We start from the raw sequence: 25,582 nt of genomic DNA, 5'->3' as shown, positions 1-25,582 counted from the left end.
AAGCCCCTATTGCCCACCCACTGCTCTAAACGAGCAATCAGGATTTCATGGTCCACTGTATCAAACGCTGCAGTCAAATCTAAAAGTACAAGGACAACACAGTGTCCAGAGTCAGTAGCTAAAAAGATGTCATTAAAAACTCTTAAAAGCGCTGATTCTGTGCTGTGCAATGTTTTAAAACCAGATCTGAAGAACATTTTGTTTATTTAAAAAGTCCATGAGCTGGGAATAAACAATCTTCTCTAACATTTTTGAGAAGAAAGGCAACTTAGAGATAGGCCTAAAATTTGACAGAACAGTAGGATCAGGCCCAGGTTTTTTTATTAAAGGCTGCACGACTGCATGTTTAAGATTTACAGGGACTACTCCAGAGGACAGACTGCTTTTAATAACTGTGAGACACGATGACCCGATAGTGGGAAAAACCTCCCAAAAAAATTGGGGCGGGACAGTATCGTCTGGAGACCCTGAAGGCTTCAAGTGACCCACAATCTCCTGCACAAAAGGCAGGGTCACAGGCTCAAACATGTCAAACACAGCAGAGCAGGGGACAAACACCGAAGGATCAGAAGCGGGAGGTGAAATAAGTGCTCTGATAGAAGTGACTTTATCAATGAAGTAGTGAAGAAAATTCTCACACACAGCAGGGGATGCCTCAATTTCAGTCTGTGGTGTATTCAGAGCAGAGTTGATAACTTTAAACAACACATGAGGCTTACCACATTTTAAAAGAACAATATCGGAAAAATATCTTCTTTTAGCCTCTTTCACAGTGGATTGGTAATGACGCCAACAATCCCTCAGTAATTGAAAAGATATTTGCAATTTGTCCTTTTTCCACTTTCGCTCAGCTCTTCGACAATTCTGTCTGGAAGTCCTGGTTGTTTCATTCAACCAAGGCTCTGATTTAGCTTTCTGCTGCCTGATCTTTAATGGAGCTGCAATGTCTATGGCAGTTTGACAGGAGTCGAGAAACCAGGCCTGACTGCTTCCTGGACTGATGTTTGTTAGATAGGGGCCAAAAGTTCTCCACCCCAACAACTCTTAAACGTTTCCGTTATTGCTTTTCAGTTCCCATGCAGCCTTTTTTTGTAGCCTTACTCATTTAACGAAACGGTGGGTGGAACATGAGTGGAAAAATAAATTTCCCTTTATTCAAAGCCCCCTATTTCCTTCATCGCATTTTGATTGTTTTTTAGCCTTTGTTTATATATCTATGAGATACTTAAATTTAAAGTGAAGTATAAATCATATGTAATATTATTTTGATAATTATACTTATTACATCCAACTCCATGACTTAGCGCCTTGATATTTATCCTACAGCCTTTCACAAACTGCATGTAGCACAGACGGTTTTCTCGTACAAACAGGACAAAACCTAACCAGTTTTGAAGCTTTTATCCATCATAGGTGCAATTTTTTCAGATCACCTTGAAGGCACCAACTTCTTGCATATGTAATTTGGGTTTTTTTGCACAAGACATTTGGCACTCCTCATCTTAAGATCTTTCAAAATACGTTTTTTAATGTAGCCTTTTATTTATGTTTAGACAAAAAAAATTTAAAAAGTTAAATAACAAGAATCTCAGAAACGGACAGATTAAGTCAGGCAAAAAGGCAGGGAGAGAGGAATCGAAATGCTGGAATAGATCTCACCAATGGCTTAAAAAAATCTGGTACTGATGTTCGGTCTGAAGACTGGCTAAGCACATTATTTTACATTAGTTAGTTAAAATGAGGAAACTTCATATTAAAAGAGGAACAATTAGGCATGCTTTATCTCAGTAGAACATCCAGACATTTAAGAGGCTTTACCAAGACGTCATGAGCAAAATCCAGTAATTAAGCAAGTGTGTATTTGTGTTATAGGGATTATCTATACTATAGCCTACAATGAAACTTTATTAAAGTGAAATGAGAAATTCTAGTTTAACAACAATATTCAGATATTTACTGCAATATGTGTGATTGCATCAGACCTTATCATAATTTATGTGTTAGTTTTTGGTAAAACTCACCCTGTGATCATAAGTGAGAGGAATGTGCTGAGAAACATTTTTAATACAATGCAGACTTTGATTTGAGATTGAATTGGTATACAGGCCTCTTTTTATTTATTCTACAGGTCCTTAATTTATTTCAGTTCAGTTTATTTTTAAAGGGCCAGTTCACAACACAAGAGACTTTACAGGGACAATACATTGAGAGTGGTTTAAAGTTTCTAACAAGGAAAACCATCAGATTGCATCAAGTCATTGACTTGCAGGACACACCCCTCCTAGATGAGCTTGCAGCTACAAGTCTTGCCATAGTCAAAGAGGAACAGAATGCATTTAAGCTACTTTTACAAGATGCAGCTGAGAAAACATAATGTTATGGGTGGAAATTAACAAATACTGCAGAATAGGAGAACAGCGATAGAATGAATCAGAATGATAAAAGTGGTCCCTATGTCCTCCAGCAGCATAAACTTATGGCAGAATAAATATAGAAAATAGCTCAGAATAACCTAATTATTTTGGATGAGGTATAAGAAAGGTCAAATTATGTATGGCTCATCAGTGCAAGCCCAAACAACACAGCAAATTCAAATGGTTTTGGTCAATTCATAATACACAGCGATTAAAAGTTCATATACAGTAGAGTCTAATCTAATTCTAAGAGGAATCAGGATGCAATGTACCTTCATTTCTGCACCTCACCATCTGTGTTGCAATTTTCTCCTGTCTCCGAAATGCATGATTCAATGTTTGCATGTTGACGGAACGTTCTCTGGTTAAATTTGTTTTCTACTGATCACATTTGCACTAAAACTACAACAGTTTCACATCTTGTTTGATGTGAATACGACTGTTATTAGACCCCTGAACTTTAGAATCATGACTCAAAATGCCAGCTTTACTGACTTGCAACAGCTACAGGAAACTGGCTAAGTTGACAACATTTAGAGACAAAAGAATGCGATCAGAGGCACTGATGCCGAAGAACTTAATACTGCAGGAGAGATAGATAGAAATAGATAGATAGATGTTTCTTTTGTTGACTGATCAGCCACTATTTCAGTTCCCCTTTGTCTCATAAGTTTGGTCAGTTTATTTGAGTTAGTCTTAGTTTTAGTTCCTTTGACCTCTTTTCTGGATCCATTTTTGTATTGTTAAACTTTACATTTTTTGGGTTAAGTAAAAAATAAAACCCTGCTTTTGGAGATACACCTGTGCCTGACTGTCCTTACAGCTCGGTCCATCACACATGTAATAGTCTTTTTCTAATTATAGTAAGAAAAATGTGATTAATTTGGAAAAAAAAAAAAAAACCGTCAGTCCCAGAGTTGATGTTCAGTAAAACCTGTTCTAATGATGTTGACCTAATCACTCTCTGTTAGTTAAGGCTCTGTCTCTATCATGAATTGTGAAAGAAACAGTTACTTTTAGAAACACTCTTTATTATCCATAAAAAGACTTGTGACTGTATTTCATCGTCTTTAATCATAGTTTCCTCCATATTTTGTAACAAAATCCTTTACCTGTTCAGTTTAAAGCACATCTTGGTCATCACCTGGGTGCCTGTAAATATATTAGACTATTTTTTCCAGCACTTGACACGGTTAAATGTGGTACATTGCTTTAGCTTGTGGACAGAAGTGAAAAATGTGGGACTGGTCACCCCACTGTCAACACCTATGAAAAGTATTTAACTTATTATTAATTTATTTAAGGGGTTTCTTTTTATTTGTATCAACAATTCATAGAATAATTGGCACTGGATCAGAGAACATTGCTAGTTTTTAGTTCTTTTTTTTTTTTTTTTTTTTACAAAACCTTGGAAACCATGGAAACATTCTTGTTAAAACAATGATAGAGAGTTCTCCCATTGTAGATCCATTAGCAAAAATGAAGAAATAGATCCATATGCTCTGAAAAAAAATGAAAGCATCATATTGCCAATCAAATCAAATCTGGAATTTTTTTCCTTTTGCACAGGAGTTGTTCTCTTCTCTGTCCCTGTATGCATGCTCAGAATTGGGGGGTGCTGACACAACGCAAATGACTGTCTGCTGTTGCTACATGCTCTTCTGGGCGAAGCCAGTGATTTAATTAAACTAGAAGGGATAAGATGAGGAACTTTTTATCAAATCTGTCTGAATTAATTCTGTAAAGTGCCTTGGGATTACATATTTTGTGAAATGATGCTATATAAATAAAAATGAATTGAACTAATCTTAGTAGGATGATTGTTTTTCTTTTGAAACAGAAATTATTTGTTCATCTTTTCCCTGTAAAAAAATAAACAACCTTTGGAAATTGGGACCTGTGATGTCCCTCGTTGAGTTCCAGCCAATCAACTTGGGGCTGCACCTTCTCCGAAGCCAATCTTCTTTCAAGATCTCCTTCATTTAGTTTGTGGCCTAGCTTCTCTCTCCCGCATGCAAGCGAATTTTCACCCACCTCCTGCTGGATGTTTTTTCTTGTTAAATTGGAGTTTTCCTCTCCATTGTCGCTACATGCATGCTCAGTGCGAGGGATTGCATAGAGTCAATGATACCTCGCAATCAGCTTTTTTAATTTGATAGCACTTTTTTGAAGAATATGATTGTGTTACTTGTATAAATAAATTTAATATTTTATAATTGCAACTTTTCTCTGTGAGAGTCTCTCCAGGTTTTACTACACATAAAACATTAAAATGCATGGATTTAACATTTATGAAATACATCAGTGCAAGCATAGATAAGACTTCCATTTTAAATGCTTATGATACAGTTATTAAAATGTAATGCAGAGTAAAACTAAGGGGCTGCTCAGTGGTGCGGTGGGTAGCACTGCTGCCTTGCAGCAAGAAGGTTCCAGGTTTGATTCCTGGCCTAAGGTCTTTCTGCATGGAGTTTGCATGTTCTCTCTGAGCAGACGTGAGTTCTCTCCAGGTACTCTCTAAATTCCATTTAGGTTTGAGTGTGCATGTGAATGGTTGTTTGTCGTGTGTGTCTTTGTGTTGCCCTGGGATGGACTGGCAACCTGTGCATGGTGTACCCCGCCTCTTGCCCGTAGACAGCTGGAAATAGGCACCAGGCATCCATTTGGGATAAGCGTGACAGAAAATCGATGGATGGTAAAACTGAATTCCGAGAAGAATTATGATGCAATGTAGCTTCATTTTCCCACCTTACCTGCTTCATGACCAGTTTTCTGAACTGTATTTAAGCTTCCATGTACTTTATCTCTCTAGTAAAATACATGGATCAATAATTTGTCATTACTTACCCTAGAACCAATAAAAACAAACAACACAATATAACTCAGAGAAATGTGAGCACCATTTCATTCATATTTTATTTAAAAAATACTGGGTATTTATCTGAGAACAGCACAAGGCAACAGCAGTTTAAGGAGAGTACATAACTAGATTGGAGGTTCTGATGACTTTATCAGTGCAGCACAGAGTTTTTAAGATAAAACAGATGTCCTGATGAATAAACTTTGGATCACGGCTGTTTTGACAGTTTTGTATGTTTCCAAATTTCAGATTTAACCTGGAAAAGACAAGAGAGGGAAAGTGAAAAGAAGTAGAACCAATATTTACTGGATTTTGTTGATGTCTGCTCCATGGTAATATGGGTACTTGTAAAGCAAAGACCTGCCTCATTTGTTATGCTTCTTGTAGATGGAAATGTACTCTTGAACATCGTCAGGGGATCCCAAAATTACAGGGACTCTCTGATGGATATTGGTGGGCTGGATGTCCAAAATGTTCTGTGACCCAGTAGTGGCCTTGCCTCCTGCCTGCTCCATGATGAAAGCCATTGGGTTGCATTCATACAGCAGCCTCAACTAAAAAAAAAAGAAACAAGATTAATGGTTTTGCTGGGATCCTTCATCAGTTTAACTCCAATTATCTGAGGAAGAGCAATTTAATTTTCTTTCACAAGCACTTCACTCTCACCTTGCCCTTCGGACTCTTGACATTAGCGGGATATAAGAAGATCCCTCCATACACCAGCGTCCGATGAACGTCTGCCACCATTGAACCGATATATCTGCTGCCATATGGTGCAGAACCATCCTGAATATAAGATTTATAGAGTCCAAAATTAACTTTGCATATAAATATGAAATATTAGTGCAGAATTAAAGTACTGCTGTTCTTACCTCTGGATGTTTCTTCTTATGAAGGTATTCTGTCACATCTGGATAGAAATGCTGTGCATATCCTTCGTTCAAACTGTAAATTTTACCCTTCTTCTTGATCTTCAAATCTCGATCCACCAGAATGAACTCACCAATTGCCTAAAGAACCATATACAAACACAAAATAAAACTTCACATTGGTATAATAACATTTTATCCATACTGGGAGAAGAGAATCAGCAGCAATCTCAGTAAAATCTTAAGTCTTACAGGGTCGAGCATAAAGCCATTCACTCCCTGACCGGTGGAGATGACCATCATGGTGGCACTGCCGTACAGGGCGTAACCAGCCGCTACGATGTTTCTGCCAGACTGTAAAGCATCCTGCTCACAAGGCTCCCCTTCTGTTGTCTGTGGACAATAAAGAGAGTTGTTAGGAAATTATATGGAGGTGTTGGAGAAACCAACATGATAAGACTCTGTAGCTTAAAAACACAACTCAAGGTTTTGCTTCATTTTTTAAACACCTTTCAGAAGCTCAGTGTATGTGGAGACACTCAAGCTTACAATTAGACAATGTTAAGGTCAATTCCTGTTGTAAATATTGCCTTTAGTCATGCTTCAGTTACCCCTAATTCCAGCGAGTGATATTGAGCCCAAACTCATAAAAATCCAAACAAAAAGCGATGTACTTATTTACAGTCTGTGCATTCCAACATGTATTAACAACTTCAAAAAGAACACATACAGACAAGCAAGCTGGGAAAAAAAACAGCTTCCCCTGGGATAATAAAATGACCATCATAAGGTGAATACCTGTTACTGAATGCACAGGTGGCTGGAAAAAGCTGAAAATCAGCATAAATTGTCATTTCTTTCTGAATTATTGAATGAGAGAACAATGTAAGACAGATCATCCTTTCCAATAATAGGTTTTAACTTAACCAATCATTCATTCATTTACACATGGTTTTAGTTTTCTATATATTCAAATCTGACAATTATTACATGTATTTGTATTCCCCCTCTTATGTATCTTGGACATCATCTGCATGTTCCTATGGATTTTATTAAGTAGTTTTCCAGTAAAAGTGCCAGAATCTAAATGTATTCCCCAGTTTTTTTTTTGTTTTTGTTTTTTCAGTTTTACAAAATATAACTTAATGAATTCAATAAACAGTCTATAATTAATAAAAAAAATTTTGAATTGAATTGAAATGAATTATCCCTCCACCCCCCTAGTGTTGGACTATTAGGTAAAACACTGATAAACCTAAATAATGTTTGGGTTTGTAGATAAAATGTGAAAAAGTTCCAGGATGAAGAGCATATTGAGGGTATTTTAGTTGTTTTTTTTTTTTTGTTTGTTTGTTTTGTTTTGTTTTTTGCTGTCAAGGAAAATAATTTTAAAAGCATTAACTGAACTTCTCTGTATTTACTCTGCTTTAACAGTAGGGGGAGCCACAACACCAATAAAACAGCCTATTGAGGAGTAAAAGTTTCTGTAGGCTTAGATTTGCATGTTTTAAATGTCTTTTTAAATGTCCATAGCTGCATCTTTCGGTCAACAGTAATTAGATCTGATCAATTATGTGCTTGAAATGGACATGAGAGACTGACCTTTCTGTAGATGGCAAAAATTGTCCCAATGGAGACAAGACAGTCAATGTTGGAAGAACCATCCAGTGGATCGAAGCAGACAATGTATTTCCCCTTAATAGATAAAAACTGTTATTCTTTGAACTGTATAGAGAATGCTTTTACAACCATCTATAAAAACATAACTGCAGGCATACTCTCTTATCTGGCTCCACTATAATGGCTTTCTCATCTTCCTCTGAGACCAGGACGCAGGAGGTGAAAGAGGACTTGATCATGTTGATCACCAGGTCATTGGACAGGATGTCCAGCTTCTTCACCTGGTCTCCAGTCACATTAGTGCTTCCAGCGATCCCATATCTTCACAGGGAGAAAAGAGAAACATTTAAGAGGAAAAGCTAAACCTTTAAGTCAATACCTCAACACATTTTAATGTAATGTGAGTCTGAAAATACAGTTTAAAAAATGTCCTACATTCTCATCCTCTGCACTCTGGGGTTGTGAAGAGCATATTTAGCAATAACCTTTGGCCAGGCCCAAGTTCAAACTGTAAACTGATTTACATGCTTTTCATATTATGTCTCTAATTTTCTTTTCTTGGTTTAGAGATGCATTTCTGCTGACTAAAATTGAGCAATCGGACCGATAGCTGCAATTTAAAATCACAAACATGTAGGAGTTTTTGAGAAATGCATGCACAATTTGCAAAAGTATTGAATATTGAATTCTACTCACAGGTTAGCAATCCCAGCCTTTCTGACTGCAGAAGATATTGCTTTGACGGCGGTGCAGATGGAGTTAAGCAGGGTTGTCAGTTCTCCTGTGCCTTGGGCCTTCCTCCCTTCTTCAAGAACAAACCTGGTGAGGGTCACCACATTGGTATCGAAAGCTCCTTTATCCGACATTCTGCTGGCTGCCTGGCTGGGACTGCGACCAAATGCTGAAACTGGCTGAGGTAAGAGAGTATCCAACATTAAAAGTGGACTCTAGAACAGATAGGAGATGATGAGGGGGGGCGTGCAGCTCTTCCAGCCAATCACAAGTGGCATGTCTAACAGGTAGGGAGTTGATTTCATCAACTCTGTGACTGGGCCTTTGAGAGAGTAAAGTTCAAAGATAGTGAACATTTTAAGTGTTAAAGGGGAAATAACCTCAGTCTAGTTATTTTTTTAAAAGCTTCAGCATTTATTTTTCTCAAGCTAAACTCTCATAGTTTCAAATACATATTAAGTTCTTCACTTTTCTGACTTTCCCTTTAAGATGCTTTGCTAATTCAACAGAGATGTTAGCAATTCATACAAGAAATTGTGAAGGTATTTTTTGGATAGGAACTGAAACAAATATTCGGACATTCTTGTTTTTTCTCCAAATTGCGTTAAGTTACTTTTCAAGTCATTATCCCAAATAGTGTAAAGTCCAAACCTTAACATTCACTGCTCTTGTACACTACATGCAATTCAAATGCTGTCTCTGCTATCTCTTAGTAATGCTGGTGTATTTTAATGCATCATTCTCATCTTACTGCACCATCTATTTGTAAGGCAAATATAAAATAGGGCAAGGACACAAGACTTAATTGGATATGATGTCATTAATGCTTGACTCTTAAACATTAAAAGCTTGGGGATCTGTCTCACAGCAAAAACCTCTAACTGAACTTTGACCTTTACACAATGTCCCTTGAAACACATGAGGTAATGAATGACTTATTATTAGGATTAGGACAAAATTTATTTAAGGGATTTCAAAAAAGCAAACAAGCATCAACATATGACTTTGTGAAAGGCTTAACAATCACAAAAGGTGTTTCAACAAATCAAAAAGATATAAATAGAAAACAAACGGAAAAACATTACTGCAATGGAAAAATTTCCATGCTTGTATTTCCAAAGAACTTCCACAAGATGTCGCTGTTTATTTTCTGCCCTTTATGGAAGAATGAATGTTTCTGGATATTTGGAAGGGATTGTTTTTTGCCCACCTTTTAGAAAAAGAATAATTTATATAGAAAAGCACAAGTCCCATACATTTGTTAACTGCATACAGAATGGCTTTTATACCTTTCAAGTTTGGTGATAATCTGCTTACAGATCATGGGAAAATAACATGTAAGCATAGAATAATAGATCATTTAAATAAATACACATTTTTAATGTTGTAAGCTTAATGAAAATTGGGCCCTAGAGGTTACTTTTATCAAAATGCTTTTTTAATCAGCTCAAAGATCTTAATCGGAACCCATTTCCAATTTATTATATATGATAAAGTAGCCAGACTATGAAAACGTGGAGATATATGATTTAATCTTATTTTCCAGGTTGGTAGCGTCTTACTCTATTGTGATATGCAATTACGACTGTGTCTTGACACAAGGAAGCCACAAAGATGATCCATGCTTTGTAATCATAGATGAGAACAGAACTGATTAATATTTTACTGCGACCACTGCTCATTACCTCCCAGCCAGCGTCAGCTGTCTTGCAGTGAAGGACTTCTACCTTTGTTAGCAAACTTTGATAATGTTAGGTTTGGTAGGCAAACGCATTAGGGGGGAGAAACTGTGCCAATGTAGGGGTAGCTTTAGCACATTTGAGTGCTGTTTGACTTTTCCAAGTATTCAATTAAAAACTTTCATTTATTGGTCTACATCAACCCAATGAAACACAAGCTGCCATGTTTTATGGCCTTGCTGCTGTGCAGGCCAGTGACTCATCACATTAAAAGTTTTAAAACCTCAAAACTCCTTTGAGAACTCAAACGGTTGTCCCTCTATGGTTTAAAAGTGGGATATTTGTAATAAAATAACACTGCAAATTCAAAAGCCAAACAAAATATCAATAAAGTTATCAGTTCAAAGTAGCCACAAAACATCAGATTTACACATCCATGTTCAATAACCATCCAGCAACATCACTGGTAATGAATGTGGTCACAATATATATAATTCTTATCCTATAATTTATTTAAAAGGGAAAAAGTTAATAATGTATAATAATGGGGTAAATGTTTAAGAGGTATTAAGAGTTAAAATGACACTGTGAATCTAAAATATATGTCTATATTGATAATACATTACATATTCATGAAACGGATACTTTTGAAAAATATTTTTCCCTTTTTAAAGTAAATGGAAAAAGCTTTGCCATTATTAGAGCCTTCTTACAATTGCTGACAATCTCTTTGCCTGTATTCACTGGTGATTTGATTACTAGTCCAAGTCTTGGAAGGCCTTCTTGCCATCACCCTAATCTTTAATTATCTCCCAAAATTTTGTACCAGGACATTTAAAATGGAAAAACAGGCAACTAATTCTACCAAAGGTATTCTAACCCAACTAATCACCAACTTGAAAACTCTGTTGCGTTAATTTGTTTGATAAACGCAAATAACACAGATACATCTGCTAATGTCTACATAGATGCTTTTAAACTGTAGCCTTCATAAAACCTGGTGTACCCTGATAGTGGTAGTCAACCAATGTCTGTTTAGCTTGTTGTTACAACATATTAGTACAAGAACACCAACATGCTTTAGCAACTTCATTGTTGCATAAATTTTATAAACATAAAGGAAACATTTCTTGCTGAGTGTTCACTATATCGCCATGGCAACATGATACACATGATTTACTCCATTACCTATCGTTCTTGTAATCTGGTCTCATGCTACTGTGCCCCATCTTTTTAAAGTCTAAATACATGCTAATTACCAGTATTATGCTAAATTAGGGTTTCAAAATGTTTTTTATATTTAAAACCTCAAAAGTTTTCCAATATACTCTTTCAGTCATTCAAAAAACATTTATTCCAATGAAAGTGTTACTTTCTGAGAAAGTTCAAATTCTGGCTGATATGTAATACAGGTTAACCCCAACTGGATCAAAAACAGGATTTTCATGGTGTTTAAACAACAGCTATACCAACCTTTTTTTTTTTTTTTTTTTTACAAATTACTTTATTGTTCCTCTGATTTACTTCAAAACCAAAATATTATCAGCAGAGGAAAGTATGCTGCTGAATAAGCTGACTTGGGTTTCTACTAAAGGGTATGATTACAAAAGCAATAAAAACATGAAACAATGAAAACAAGGCAAGTTATGGAAAAAGAAAAACAGTGAAAACAAATTTCAAAACAAGAGCATCAAACTTTATACATTCTGTTAAGCCTGTTTTATCTTTTTTGGGGTTTGCATCTGTTAGCCCATCATTCTGAGTTTTCTTCCCTAGACAAAAAGCTAAAGTAGGGGAGTAGCAGCCTTGTGGTCAGGGCATTGCGCTTGGAATCCAGAGGTTCTGAGTTCGAGCCCAAATCCCACAGACTGCCAATCTGGATCCCTGAGCAAAGACCCTTAACCACACACTGCTCCCCAGGTGCTGCACATTGGCAGCCCACTGCTCCCCAAGGGGATGGATTAAATGCAGAGAGTGCATTTCATTGCTCTGTACTTGTGACAGTGTAATGACAAAAAAAAAAAAAAAAGCTGAAGCTAAAGCCACAGCACACAGAAGTTGCCCCATTGTAATACCATCCAACACAGCAACACAGAAAGGAAGAGTAATCTACAGGGGTTGGCAGCACATTATCATACCAAGGCAGCAAATTTATTATTCTTTTAAACTTTATTTTTGTCAGACATCACTGGCTGGAGGCAGAACATGCACTAAAAACAAGATCACATTTATTTAAAGATCTTATTAACTAACAGAGTAAACCGAGTATTTAGATAATGCAATATACTGTAGCCTGTTGATATTATTTTAAAATAGGGCATTTCCAGATAGAAAAAGAGTGAATCCAGACTGTGAATAGAGAGCTGACAAGGCAGATTTAAAAACCAGATGGCAGACAGAGACTCGGACTTGCATGCAAGAAAAAGGAGAACTGAAGGGAATAGAAACCTAGCTGCCAGGAAGAAGTGTATATGTTAATGCTGTGTTCTTTTGCCATTTAGATTATCCTCGTTTTACTCGCTGATATTTTCTTGCAAAAGTTTTCAATTTCAAATCATTGTTTTCATTAAGACATAATCTATCATAAATAACACTGTTTTCTTGTTTTCCAATTCCTTTTTTAGCAGGAGTTTAACACAATCTTCATACTCTTTTATTTCTAGTAAGGTTACAGCATATTTTGAGCTCTTATTAATTCTAACTAATGGAAATGAAATTTAAAGACAAAGTCTTCTTAAGTTGTTAAGGGGTGAAAACAGAAGCTGCTTATGGATGAGAATTTGATATGGCATGGTATAGAGGTTATGCCAGGAGTCTTAGGCTACTCCTCAAAGCAGTTTTGCAGAATTGGCTATCATGTGGCCTGGACAGGTATAGCATTTCCTCTATCCAAGCATTGTACAGTGAGCTGTTATCGAACCCGTCTTTGGAGAGAGAAAGTGAACATAGCAGCAAGGCAGTAAGAGGGAGGACTAATAACTGTGATATTAGGAAAGAATTCATATTGTTTCTTTCTTGTACAGTACAGGCAGAGTTTGATTTTGGATATAAACGGACAGGATGGCTCAGTACAGTTACATCCTAAGAAATGTGTCAGGTAACTATGGATTTTATATCAAATGCTGCAGTGTTAGTTTGTCATTATGCTGAATGATTTGTAAGCGTTCTGTGTCTTAGATTAGTTCTGTTGTTATATATTAGATTGTAATTCCAAACTAAGTGTAACTTGACATTATATGGTTTGCACCAGAATATGCACATTAAATATGAATGCAGGGAATTGCAAGTGAATAGTTTTACCCAGTTGCTCTACTTTTTGTTTACTTGCTGTCTAAAATGATTGGGGAATGTCTGCGGTAAAAAAAACTGCCAAGAAAGAGAATGGTTGGGCATTTAGAGGGAGAGTTTTACTGTAATTATAGAGTGGATTTAGTCTATGCAGAGAGACGTACCATTTTGGAAAGGAATGGCTGCTCAAAACAGCTCTTGTGTGAGTGGAAAGTCCTCCTCTGTTCCTCCTCCTCTGGTGGGATAGGCTAACAGATATAATGGTCAAAAGTAGTATAAGGTAGAAGAAGCCTTTTGACTTCCATAGAAAAGTGCATGGTGGATCATTTTAGATTAAGGTAAGTAAAAAAAATTCTTATATATTTATACATTTATTACTAGTTATATGTAGCTTCACTCTGAATTTTAAGGCTGAATTTTGAATGGATACATTTTAATTTACCTGTTTTTCTTGTGTTTTCTTCTGTGATCGATTGATTGGTTGATTTATTGTTTTGAAAATAATATCAATGAAAAGTAAGATTCTATTCTTGACTCAACAGGTCAAATCACTGAGGAGTGTGTTCCCAAATATCAAGAGACTGAATCCAATCATCAATTGGACTTGGGTGGTATCCAAAACGGCATAACCATTAAGCGACTAAGCCTAAAGAGGAGGCCCAGAGTGGCTCTCAGTGATGTGGAAAAAACGCAGATTTGTGTTTCAAGTGGCCATTCTGAGCCTGTGTTGTTACCAGGCAGCGATGATGCAAGATTGTTGGGCATGTCATCTACAACTAAAGGTAGACCTCCCCTACCTCCATCACATAGTTCCTTCATGGATGACAGACGTTCAAAGAGTGAAGGTCCAGGCAACTCTCAAAGGAAAACAGAATCAAAACCTCAACCGGCTGAGAGAAACGCTGCTCCACAACGACCAGCCACGGTGAGAGAGCAGTCAGTCATGGAGACCCATGAACACAAAATTCAGTCTCCACCTCAACCACTTCCTCGTCGTCGACTAGCCAGCTTTGGAGGAGTAAGCCCCGCTGGTTCCAAGTCACCCTTCACTGGCCTGGGTGCATATAACCAGAACAACAATGGAAACAAGCCTGCTGATGAATTGAATGCCCACCTTGTCCCATCCCTTGGAAGTAGAGGCAGCACAGGGTGCCTGAAGTTGAGTCCACAAAGTTCTGGAAGAAGTACTCCCGTTGCAAGTCTTGGGTCTATGCACCTTCAGCATGTCCGTGACCAGATGGTGGTAGCTCTAAAAAAGCTAAAGGAGTTGGAAGAGCAGGTGAAAATCATTCCTGTCCTTCAAGTCAAAATCTCAGTCCTTCAGGAAGAAAAGAGGCAGTTGGTTTCTCAGCTAAGTGACGTGACTTGGAAAACATCATACGGGGAAGAAGGGTTTGACTTTGAAAATAAACAGCACAATGAAGCAGAACTCAAAGACTCCAAAGAAAGTTATCAGACTGACCTGAGAGAATTCAGGCACCTCACTGAAGAGATGCAAGCATTAGAAAGAACTGTCAAAGGTAGCAGTCTGCTTTCATGGCAGGAACAAGGCTGTAGTAGTAGTAGAGTGTTACAAGAAAAGTCTACTGACATTCAAACTGATATCAATATGAAAAACATTTTCTTTAAAACCTCAAAAGAAAATAAATCTGTGCACAGAGAGCAGGTAGAGAGCAGATCTGTTGCAACAGAAGTAACTGAAGTCAGTCTTGGAATTCACAAAAAAGATGAAGCAGAACTTGATGCTCTTCAACTACTCAATTCTGCCTTGAAGGAGAAGATTTCCCAATTAGAAACTGAGTTGAAAGAGTCTGCTCTTCAGATAGAACTAACCCGTCTGAGACTAGAACTTCAAGCAGCAGGAGCCAGGAACCGAGTTGACAAGGCTTGCTTCGCTAAGCCCCACTCTGTTAGTGTAGGCACAACAACAAGACCATGTACTAAAAATCAGGGAGTTGGAAATCATGTAGAGCTTCAAGATGCCAGCACATGGGATGCAACAGAAGTTAAAGCTGTGGGGGTATGTTGCAGGCCTGATATGAAGGATGTTTGTACAGGCCTAGATGTGCCCATGAACCACTGGGAGCTCAGGGAGAAAAAGGAGACCAGTGAAAAAGCTGTTGGGATTCAAGTTTTCACAAGGACAGTCGGAGTTGGGACGGAGGTGGAACTATCTGATGCTGAAAGTAACACAGAGTCTCCAATTGAGAATCTAGCATTTGAGAATGAAAAGGTAAAATATGGGAAATATGCTGATGCCTTTCCAATTCTCAAGGCAAAGAAAAATACTTCCAGAGGTATTAACACAGATTCACTAAGAGGAGTTGACCTGGGAATAACGGCATCACCTCAAATGGCTTCACAGCATACCAACACGTTGTGCAGTTCAGTTTCTCGTTTCACCAACACCAGGCAGACCTTTAGCAATGACTCTGGCACCAACACACTACTCAGCAAGCAAGACAAGCACACCAATACCACTCACACATTCACTAGATGTGTATCTGTTGGCGGTGGGGTTGGAGGGATCATTTGCACAACAGAAACTCGTACCGTTGGCGTTAATACCACAATTTCAGAGTTTTATTCAAAACGACCACCAGAAAGGATTAACAAGGCAACCCGAGACTGTGGTGTTGGATTAACAAATATTAATGAGAATTTCCTTGTGGGACTGAAAACACGCAACATGGCTTCAGGACCATCTCATCTTCCTGATCCCATCAAAACAAGGACTATAGGAGTAGGTGAAGGTCGAATACGGGATTTTTCTGTTCCATCATGCATACCTAAAACAAAGTTCCAGCATTCCTCACAGTTTCAGTGGGACCATGACTTTAACCATTACATAAAGAAGATGCACAGACTTTTAAAGGAACATGGAGACCTTTTCACAGGGGATTGCAGTGACCACTACACTATGTCCAAACCAATCAGCAATGTTAAAAGCATGACAGAAGGAAGAGCAGCTATACATCATTTAACATCTCAAACAACAGGTAAGACAAGATATCTTCAAATCTGTTGTTTATAGTGTGTCAACTTTTGCCTCTCTGACGTTTTACAAGTTTGTTTATCTGTTTTTTGCTATAATTAGGCTGGTGCCCATTCAAGGGAATCTAAGTTTTAACAGCTTCCTTTATACTTCTACTGGTACAACCCTTCTAAGTGTTCACACTTTTTGAGATGTAGAACCTTTGTTTTATTTCACCATTCAGTCTTCTTTGCTTGGAGTCTATCAGCCAACTCTCAGCCTTTTGTTTCCAACTCAAGGTTGTAAACATTATCAAAACATATCCATTTATATTTACAACTGTCCTCCAACTATCTTCAGGTGACCCAAGGAGTAGTTCTGGACTCAAGCCATTTAAAAGCTTTAATTGTCCTCTGGTAATCTAACTTGATTATGTTTGTTACCATCATGTTTAACAACAGTGCTCTTTATGGCATTGCATGGTGCCATTTCTTTGATAAACATCTTTCAGAATTGTGGCTCTAAAGCTCCAGTTTGGTTCCACAGCAAATCCACTCACCAGTTTTTATGGAAGATTTTATTGGCTGATGTGTTTTCTTTGAAAGACAATGCAGCTATCTTCCTAGTGCAGTTCTTATCTAGACATATTGAGAACACACAAGATTGTAGAGCAAGATCACCTTCAGTCTCTGCCAAACAAGTACAGGTGGCAATGTGGGAAAAAGAGAACTGAACTTATGGAACTTAGGAAAAGTATTCCTTAACCCCGCACTACTACCCCTCTTCGCCATTGTTGCTACAAATGCAGATTTGTAAAATTTTTCCAGACAATAGAAGCTATGCTGAGTTTGCAGTCAAAGCTCTGCAAGTTACACTGCAAGTTTCACTCTCTTTTTATTTTTGCATCTACCCCAAAACATCTGCAAACAAAATGGCTCCCTCTTGACAGCATAAACTACAACAGTTTTTTCTTTCATGCTTCCTCTACCAAAGTAGATGGCACTGTATGGTCACTGTTCTTTTGTGCATGCAGGTCCATTTGACGCTGCAAACAGCTTGCACTAGAGTCAGACATAATCAACATAAAATAACTGAATTAAGCATTGTGTCCAGGGTGGACTTAGTCTAGGAGAACATGGGCCTTCCTAGAGAAGTGAGCTAATAGCTTTAAAACTCAAAGGCCTCCCATATAAGTCTTTGTTTTTCTAACTATTAGGAACTGTCTTCACAGCACTATTGTGTAGATAATGTATACTCAAACACTGGGGAACTCTTTTGTATTCCTCGTTTGATTGTAGAACTATATTATGATCTTTAGTAACTTCAGCAAACTTCAATGTAAGTAAAATCATACCAGGTCAGCTTATCTTTATCTAGGTGGAATAGATTTACTGTAATCCATCTCATTGGTATTTTATAACATGTTTACTTGCATTTTTTGCATTTTCTTTTTAAAATTGTTTCCGTTGACTACATGGTCCAGCTTCTATGTTTTATCCCTATCACTGAATTTGACTTTGAAGTACAAGTTCAAGAAGAGTATTATAAAGATGCATAGCCAGGATATTGCCTTCATTCACATTTTACAACCCACCCCCTATATAACGTATTTAGTTAGCATTTACTTAAATAATGTGAATTAAATAAACATTTTTATTGGAAAAAGGTTTCAAATCTTATACCCTTCTGACTTAATTTCTTAGGCTAGAATAAATTTTTAAAACCTGGATTTTTAACAGAGATTTGTATACTTCTACGAACCACTCTAAATGTTCTGTCATATCAAATACATTTTTATCAGTCATTTCATGTTGATTCTAATCCAAAATGTCCCTCTTATATTCTCTGCTGCACACACAGACTTGCATTCCCCATCTCAGCCTCTTGGTGTCTCTAAAGAACATCCAGAAATCTTCCAACAAGATACTCATGAATCAGAGGTAAAGAAAATGATAAAGATCTTAGAGCAACAAGCAACCTCAAAACTACAAGGTAAGAGGAGTTTTGTGTGAGTATCCTGCACTGTTTGACCTAGGTTTAACTTCTTTATAAATTATGTTGGTGTTTACTGTGAAAGGGTCAAGCTTAAAGTTTTTCCTTGGTGCAGAAAAAAACTGGTTTAAATCAGCGGATGTGGTTGCATTTGGTTTGGCATGTGGGATGCACTTGCAATGCTTGGAATGATATTTGGTTTTGGAAGTCATATTGTCCCACATAGCAGTTTGTGGCTTTGGATCTAAAATTAAAAGGGTTTGTAGGAGGAACTGGTGTCTGAGAGTGCTCTCTCATTTCAAATGAGCTTCCTCAAATGGAGAATTTCCAATCAATGATATGACATTAAAATAGTTTACATTTGTGTGCAGTGGATTTGTTATTATGGGGTTTTAACAACTCTAAATTAAACAATGATAATTGCTGTGATGCCTGTAAGGTTGTGGTCTAAAGAGTTTAGTTTTTCTTTATGGTTCTTAAACATGTTTTTTTAGACCTTAACACCACCTGCAAAATGTGGATCTCTAGCAGGACTAAATTAACACTTCAAATCAGAAGATATCATGCACAAAGGAATAGGAAATTTTAGTTGATAGACGTTCAAAGTTGTCACAAACTCTGAAAGAAAAAACTCCTAAAAAATCTATTTGCTTTTACTTACTTTGCATGCAATACTTTTCGGAATTTTATTTGTCTAAAAATAGTGAAACCCATGCATCAAATTTCCTTAATTCTTTATATGTCTGTTTCATACTTATGCATAACACAGATTTCCATAAATTTAGAGGTTTTAACAAAACATAATGCTGATGATGAAATAATACAGTATTAATGCAATATTTGACTATGAACCCCTGACCTGAGTTCCATGTTTTTTTTTTTTGTTTGTTTGTTTCTCTGTTTTAAACCACCCGTCTTGAAAGAGTAAATATGTAAGATGTGCTTTGGAGCACGATCTTTTCCCACCTGCTAAATAAATTGAGGTGTTCAGTCACAATTTGGTGGCTCAGTGGATAGGTGGCGTCAGTCAGTGTATGCAGCTTAAAGATATCGTGGAGGATTTTCCTGAATTTTTCACAAGAACCACCCTCTTCATTAAAAAAAAAATGCACGTGCACAACCCTGTACCTGCTTCCGAGAGGGAACGCCTATTCAACTTGTGCAAGAGCGTGCATAAGCTCATTTCTCCTGATTTTCCTAGCAGTGACGTGAAATAGATTTCACTGCAGTCTACGCCATCGCATGAAAGAATCTCCAAAAAACAATCTGGTCTTGTTTCTCTTTTCTGAGGCCTGTCTTTTCTTCTCATACACTTCATAGACATTTTTCTCTTAAGATCCTCTGCTATTTTCAAAGAACCACGGTGAGAAATGCCAGCTTCAATTATTGTCTGAAACCGTCGCTCACCCCACATAGACACCTGAAAGTGTCCATGTGCAGAAACATATCACCAGAATGAATGACAATTAGAAGAACCACTTATTTTAATGATCCGTCTGGAAAAAGAACATCCTCCTCTTTACCTTTAGGGAGCTGAGTCATATTTAACAAATAACATTTTCTAGATATTCTGCTCCAAGAGACACCAAACTGAAATGCTTTAATGTTGATCTTTCACTCTAGTTGCTTTTTTCATCAGATCTTCCATAAAACTTATAAAGCTTATGGCTGTTTCTTTTTTTTCTTTTTTCTTTCTTTTTGCTAGACTCCAATGGGGGAGTTTAGAAATAAGGTTTCAAATATGATAAACTCCTTTTGATTGTGGGCATTTGACCTTTATTTATGCAGTGAAATCCTAAGAGACGAGGCCTGTTTTCTTACTCCCAGACAGGTCAGCTAACCCCTGTAAGCCATGGTCTATAATCAAGAAACAGGGTTCTGACCAGTGCCATGGTAGCAACCGGAAAAGCATGAAATTCATGAAGGTGACTGCAGGGTAAGTCTTGAATAAACAGCATGGTTTTACAGTTGGATTATAGAATAGAATAGAATAGAATAGAATAGAATAGAATAGAATAGAATAGAATAGAATAGAAAAACTTTATTGTCTACCATACACAATGGTGGCAGAAATTTGCCTTTGGCTTGCTTAAACACAACAATGTAATAAAATGTATTAAAATACAATAATGAAAGAGCTCATTGCAAAGACTTTCAAGGGAAAGGAAGCAGAACAGACCAACTGACATTTACAAATTGTTCAGCTCCTTGATGACAGAGGGCAAAAAAAAATTTCTGTATACGTGTATCGTGATAGATATCTTAATTGATAGATTGGAACCAACATCCAATTACAAGCATGAAGAAAGAGAAGGAAGGGAACGTGAAACTTTTAAGATTTTTCCCCAAGATGAATGGCAGGCAAAAAAAGAAAAAGACGGCCCCAACAAAGGATCCAAAGGGAGTTTGAAATTATCTAGACAGCACAGGTAATGTAGAAATACAAAAGCCTGTATGATTTTGTTTTTATATGTCTGAAGATTTCTTCTAAGGTCTGTTCAAAACACATTGTCTAATTTTTAGATTCAATTTAAGTGAAAGGATGTTTTCTGCGTGCCAAGCTTTGAAGATGCACCTGAGAGAGGACCCGGCTCTGTCCAGCAGGGAACTGGTATGTTTATTGGCAGCTGTTAGCCATCTGAATGTCTTCAATTTTCTCAAATGTATCTTTAACTGCACCTTTCTACATCCATCAAGTCTTTTATCCTCTTTTTGCAGCATGATTGTCTATGCACACTTCAGCAAGAGTGGTTCTCTGTGTCCAGCCACAAGTTAGCTGCTCCTGACACAGTAGGGGAGTACTTATCTGCTTTCCAGATGATTTCCCCCTCAGTGTTGCAACACATTGTCAACATGGCTGATGGTAATGGAAATACAGCCCTACACTACAGTGTTTCCCACTCCAACTTTGGTGTTGTCAAGAAACTGCTTGATGCAGGTACATAATGGCTTTAAAATGTATTCTATGGTTTTAGGATAGCTCAGCAGAATTAAGCACAATGTAGTGCTGAACACAAAGCTGTTAATGCCACAAATATTTTAGACTGTGGTGTTGCTTCACCTATAAACAAGACAAGGAAAAATATGTAGCTGTAATAGCTGCATTATTATTTAGATAAAAACATTTTAGTTTGTTTTAATGCCTCAAGGTCGAGACCTTAATCTGAATGACAATATGTGATAAAACATAAATAATGATTTTCTTCAATTACTCTGACTGAGCTTCAAGCTTTTCTGCAAAGATGACTACACAGAAAATTGAGTCTGTAAGTATTTGAAGGAGACATATCCCACAAGACTTGCAGGTTTAATTGAGTTGAAATGTGGTTAATTTATGTCCTACTTCAGAATTCCATGCTTCGTCCGCTTCACATTTGTGCATAAATTTGTGTTAGCCATGAACTTCATAATGAATAAACTAGAGCTGTCTGACCAATATTTATAAAATATTATAAAATCTTTCAATTTATTGATTAGAATTCACACTGCAGGCACAAAATGCTATGTCCGATTGCACAACCACAGATTTCTTAACTCTTCGGTAGAGGGATTTACTGTGTCACACATTATGCATGATTGAGTTTTTTACTGATTGACTGAAGAGGTCAAAGGTCATACAATTAAAGGCCAGGTAATTCAGGGTTTCTTTGATACAAGTGGAAGCAGCAGACAAACTCATAAAATCACTGCTACAAGTCTGAAAAGCTAGTGGAGCAAAAGTGATTTGAGGCAAGAGAGTTTGGGAGATAAATATATTATGAACTAATAGTTCTCAATGTCACATTAAACTGTTATTGATGTTCCTGAGCATGCATATTAACTGGGCTTCTTAACATGAATAGTAGTGAAATACCAACTGTCCATTATTGTCCTATAATACTTCATATAATCAGCTCATCTATCTCAGAAGGCTGCATTATTTAGATCTTTGTTGTTGTGTAAGTAAAGTTTTGCTTTTGTGAGAGCATGCAGTAAAAGCAAGGTTCTATTGGTTCAAGTTGCAAACAGTTATAATTTAATTAGCGGTTCTAAAATATAGATTGCTTACTTTTATGTAGGTTTGAGACATGATGCAGTCATCTAATTGTTGCATTTTTTTTTTGGTGTTTTCCTGTTTTTTTATCTTTTAAATATCCTTGCCACAGAGGTGTGCAACATTAATCAGCAGAACATGGCAGGTTACACTCCCATTATGCTGGCTGCGCTCGCAGCAGTGGAAAATCCCAAGGATATGAGGGTGGTGGAGCAGCTCTTCTCTAAAGGAGATGTCAACGCCAAGGCCATCCAGGTCAGCTCCGGCTTCTACCACATTCACCTCTTTGGAAGGAGTCAGTTAAAATATAGCATGTCAAATAAGTTTCTGATCATTTCTATTAACAAACACAACATTTAGAAATAGAAAATAAAAAAAACAGGTCATTTCTTTTTCAATCTTTTTGCTGCTTAAACATGTCTAGTGAATTTTGCATCACCTCATTAATTTAAATTGATGCAACTCTTAACAATCTCTTTATTTCCACTAAGCTAGTATTTATAAATAAAAACAGAAGTTCAAACTTCCTTCCATAAACCCCTAAATATAACTGTGATGCAAAAAGCTTTTTCTGAGTTTGACCCCTCTCCCTGCAGGCTGGTCAGACTGCTCTGATGCTAGCTGTGAGCCATGGCAGGATGGATATGGTCCAGGCTCTCCTGGCACAGGGGGCAGAAGTCAATATCCAGGACGATGAGGGCTCCACAGCGCTGATGTGTGCCAGTGAGCATGGCCATGCCGATATTGTCAAACTGCTGCTGGCACAGCCCGACTGTGATGCCACCCTCACTGACAGCGTGAGTCATTTCCTCTAACAGCTCCTCTCAGCATGTTGGCTCCAAGCTGAGAGAAAGAGGTCCCCCCGCCTTGTGTCAAAAATCCTGTTAGAAAGTATTAAACGTGACAAAGTGCCCATGCAATATGTCTACTGGCCAAAGTGTTGGCACTTTTTAAATATCTGTTGTTTAAACCATTGTAACTGAAGCTGTTTAATGTGCAAACAGGACAACAGCTCAGCCCTGTCCATTGCGTTAGAGGCTGGTCACAACGACATCGCTGTCCTTCTTTATGCCCATGCCAACTTCTCCACAGGGGTAAGCTTCGATTTTACCACCTGTACACATATAAATATGTGCCTATGTTCTTCCTGATATATCTTTGCTTGTGTTTGATTGTGTTTACAGGGAGCAGCTCGACTCAGTGGCAGATTTCCCTCTTCCTCAGGAGGTAGTCGCCTCTTTGAAACCTAAATAGACTCTTCATAGATCTCATTTAAAGCCCCAGCAAACAGCGAATGAAGGTTCTCAGTCTGACCTTTCATCTATTGACTTTCTTTTTTCTGCAGTTGTGTGTACACAGCTACATTTCACACCAGCATGGCAGAGGAGTTGAGAAGTAGTTTCATGACAGTAGATACAGACTTAATCTATATTGCTTCATATTTGTAATTTTGTAAATAATAACTTTAATATATGAGCCTTTTCAATGGATGATATATGACAAAGTATTTATATGTAATCTTTGCAGGTTAAATGTGTTTGTTTGCTACCCTAAACTAAATTTAGCATATTTTCTTATAGTGTTGTATGTTATTTTATACATTATACCAGATTCGAATGATTAAAAGCTTTTATTTTTGTTCAGCATCTATTTTTTTTTTTTTTATTATTTTATGAAAAATTATTTGAAAACAATTGTTTACTTTGCTCTGTATTTTCTTTCAAGCACGTTTTTGCTTGAAAACCACATTAGAAGGGATTATCGTAACTATCTTTTGCTAATTCTAATTACCTATTATTTATTTCTGCAGCTTACTAAAGGCTCTCAAGTTACTCATCATGTGTTTGCTTTATTTTTGTAGGACACTTCCTTGCAAATTTATTTTTTGGAACCTTGTTTGATAGACCAGGGAAGAAGAGAAAATAAAGTTTCCCACTATATTTAAAGCTCAGTCTAATTAAATTTTTAAATCTTGCCAAAACTTCTCAGTGTAATTTAGGCTTTAAAAAGACCATTCTAACAACTGACTTTACCAAAACTATTCCACTGTAACTCTGGCTGTATATAAAGGTTTTAGTTTTCTTATTGACTCTGAGCAGCTTCAATCCCCTTGTTTAAGAAACTGATCCCAACACCACGATGCCGCCACATACATTCCCTGAGGGATACATATTGTTAGTTTTCAATCCAGAAGCATTTTTAGTAGTCTTCATTGTATTTAATCAGAATTATTTCGTACACATTTTCCATATCCTCTATGTAGGCTGAAAGCCAAATTCATGCATTAATATTTGGTAGAAATAGTAATCGCAATGGAGCCTTCAAAGGTCTGCCTAATAAGTGGATCAAACAGCTGCAGCTGATTCAAAACGCAGCTGCCTGCATCCTCACTAAAACTGTGAAAGTGGAACACTCGAGCCGTGTTCTAAAATCCTTCCAATCGCTCCCCTTATCTCAGAGAAAATACTTTGAAATACTTATCTTAAGCTATAAATTACTAAAAGTGTACCAACCGCAGAGACCTCTCAGGTCTTCTGGCTGAAATTCACTCTGCATAGCCCGAACCCGAACCAAGCATAGAGTAGTAGCTACTAGTTCTCATGCTCCACTAATCTGGGATAAACTCTCAGAAAACTGTTTAAGTGCTGAAACCACAATTTGCTTTAATTCAAAATGAAAAAAAGCCTCTTTTTAGAGCAGTCTTTGAGTGTGCTATCTAAAGATAAGTTTACGTTTGTAGTCAAACTTTCTTTAGTCTTTTTATTACTTATGTTTTTATGATAATATGATTTTATTTATTTTATTATCTAATAAATTACCTTTATGCCACTACAATATTCTTTGTGTTTTTTCCCTAAATGTTCCTTTTTTTATGTACAGCTCTTTGAATGATCTTGCTACTGAAATGTGCAATATAAATAAACTTGCTTTCCCCTGCATCAATCTATAACTGGTGTTTCTTACAAGTATTTTTACAATGGCTGTCTTTATGCAGCTTTTTTCAATAAATGCTAGATTTTTGGAAAGCCCTCCTGATGGTTCCTTTGTTGTCAAATGCTTCCAGCTGAGCGATGGATCCCCGCAGATCCCCTAGAGTTACCAAAGGCTTCTTCAAATATTC

General features: G+C 37.1%; 2 protein-coding genes across 3 annotated transcripts; one reads left to right on the top strand and one right to left on the bottom strand.

Moving 5' to 3' along the window:
- Positions 1-5,316: 5,316 nt before the first annotated feature.
- LOC107093359 (fructose-1,6-bisphosphatase 1-like) lies at positions 5,317-8,675 on the bottom strand. The gene is made up of 8 exons (XM_015388365.1): positions 8,460-8,675; positions 7,922-8,084; positions 7,746-7,838; positions 6,396-6,536; positions 6,147-6,284; positions 5,941-6,060; positions 5,639-5,828; positions 5,317-5,530 (listed from the first exon to the last, which is right to left on the bottom strand). Exons 1-7 carry the CDS (start codon positions 8,627-8,629, stop codon positions 5,640-5,642), a joined length of 1,014 nt encoding a protein of 337 aa, XP_015243851.1. The 5' UTR covers positions 8,630-8,675; the 3' UTR covers positions 5,317-5,530; position 5,639.
- Positions 8,676-13,134: 4,459 nt separating this feature from the next.
- On the top strand, positions 13,135-25,321 carry LOC107093349 (KN motif and ankyrin repeat domain-containing protein 1-like). Of its 2 annotated transcripts, none has more exons than XM_015388350.1 (11): positions 13,135-13,271; positions 14,005-16,461; positions 18,297-18,428; positions 20,256-20,364; positions 20,702-20,857; positions 20,952-21,039; positions 21,147-21,366; positions 22,574-22,716; positions 23,058-23,258; positions 23,466-23,555; positions 23,646-25,321. In XM_015388350.1, the coding sequence occupies exons 1-11, from the start codon at positions 13,235-13,237 to the stop codon at positions 23,709-23,711; spliced, it is 3,699 nt and encodes a 1,232-aa protein (XP_015243836.1). In that variant the 5' UTR covers positions 13,135-13,234; the 3' UTR covers positions 23,712-25,321. The 2 variants fall into 2 exon arrangements, with proteins under 2 accessions (XP_015243836.1, XP_015243839.1); XM_015388353.1 differs by lacking the exon at positions 13,135-13,271 and adding an exon at positions 13,686-13,800 and having other exon boundaries at positions 23,646-25,320.
- Positions 25,322-25,582: the final 261 nt, after the last annotated feature.

Source organism: Cyprinodon variegatus, unplaced genomic scaffold, assembly GCF_000732505.1.
Source record: "Cyprinodon variegatus isolate N-32 unplaced genomic scaffold, C_variegatus-1.0 Scaffold421, whole genome shotgun sequence".
In the NCBI taxonomy this organism is placed as follows: Eukaryota; Metazoa; Chordata; class Actinopteri; order Cyprinodontiformes; family Cyprinodontidae; genus Cyprinodon; species Cyprinodon variegatus.
The sequence above is the reverse complement of the archived record's forward strand: the minus strand, read 5'-3'. Positions and strand labels throughout refer to the sequence as shown.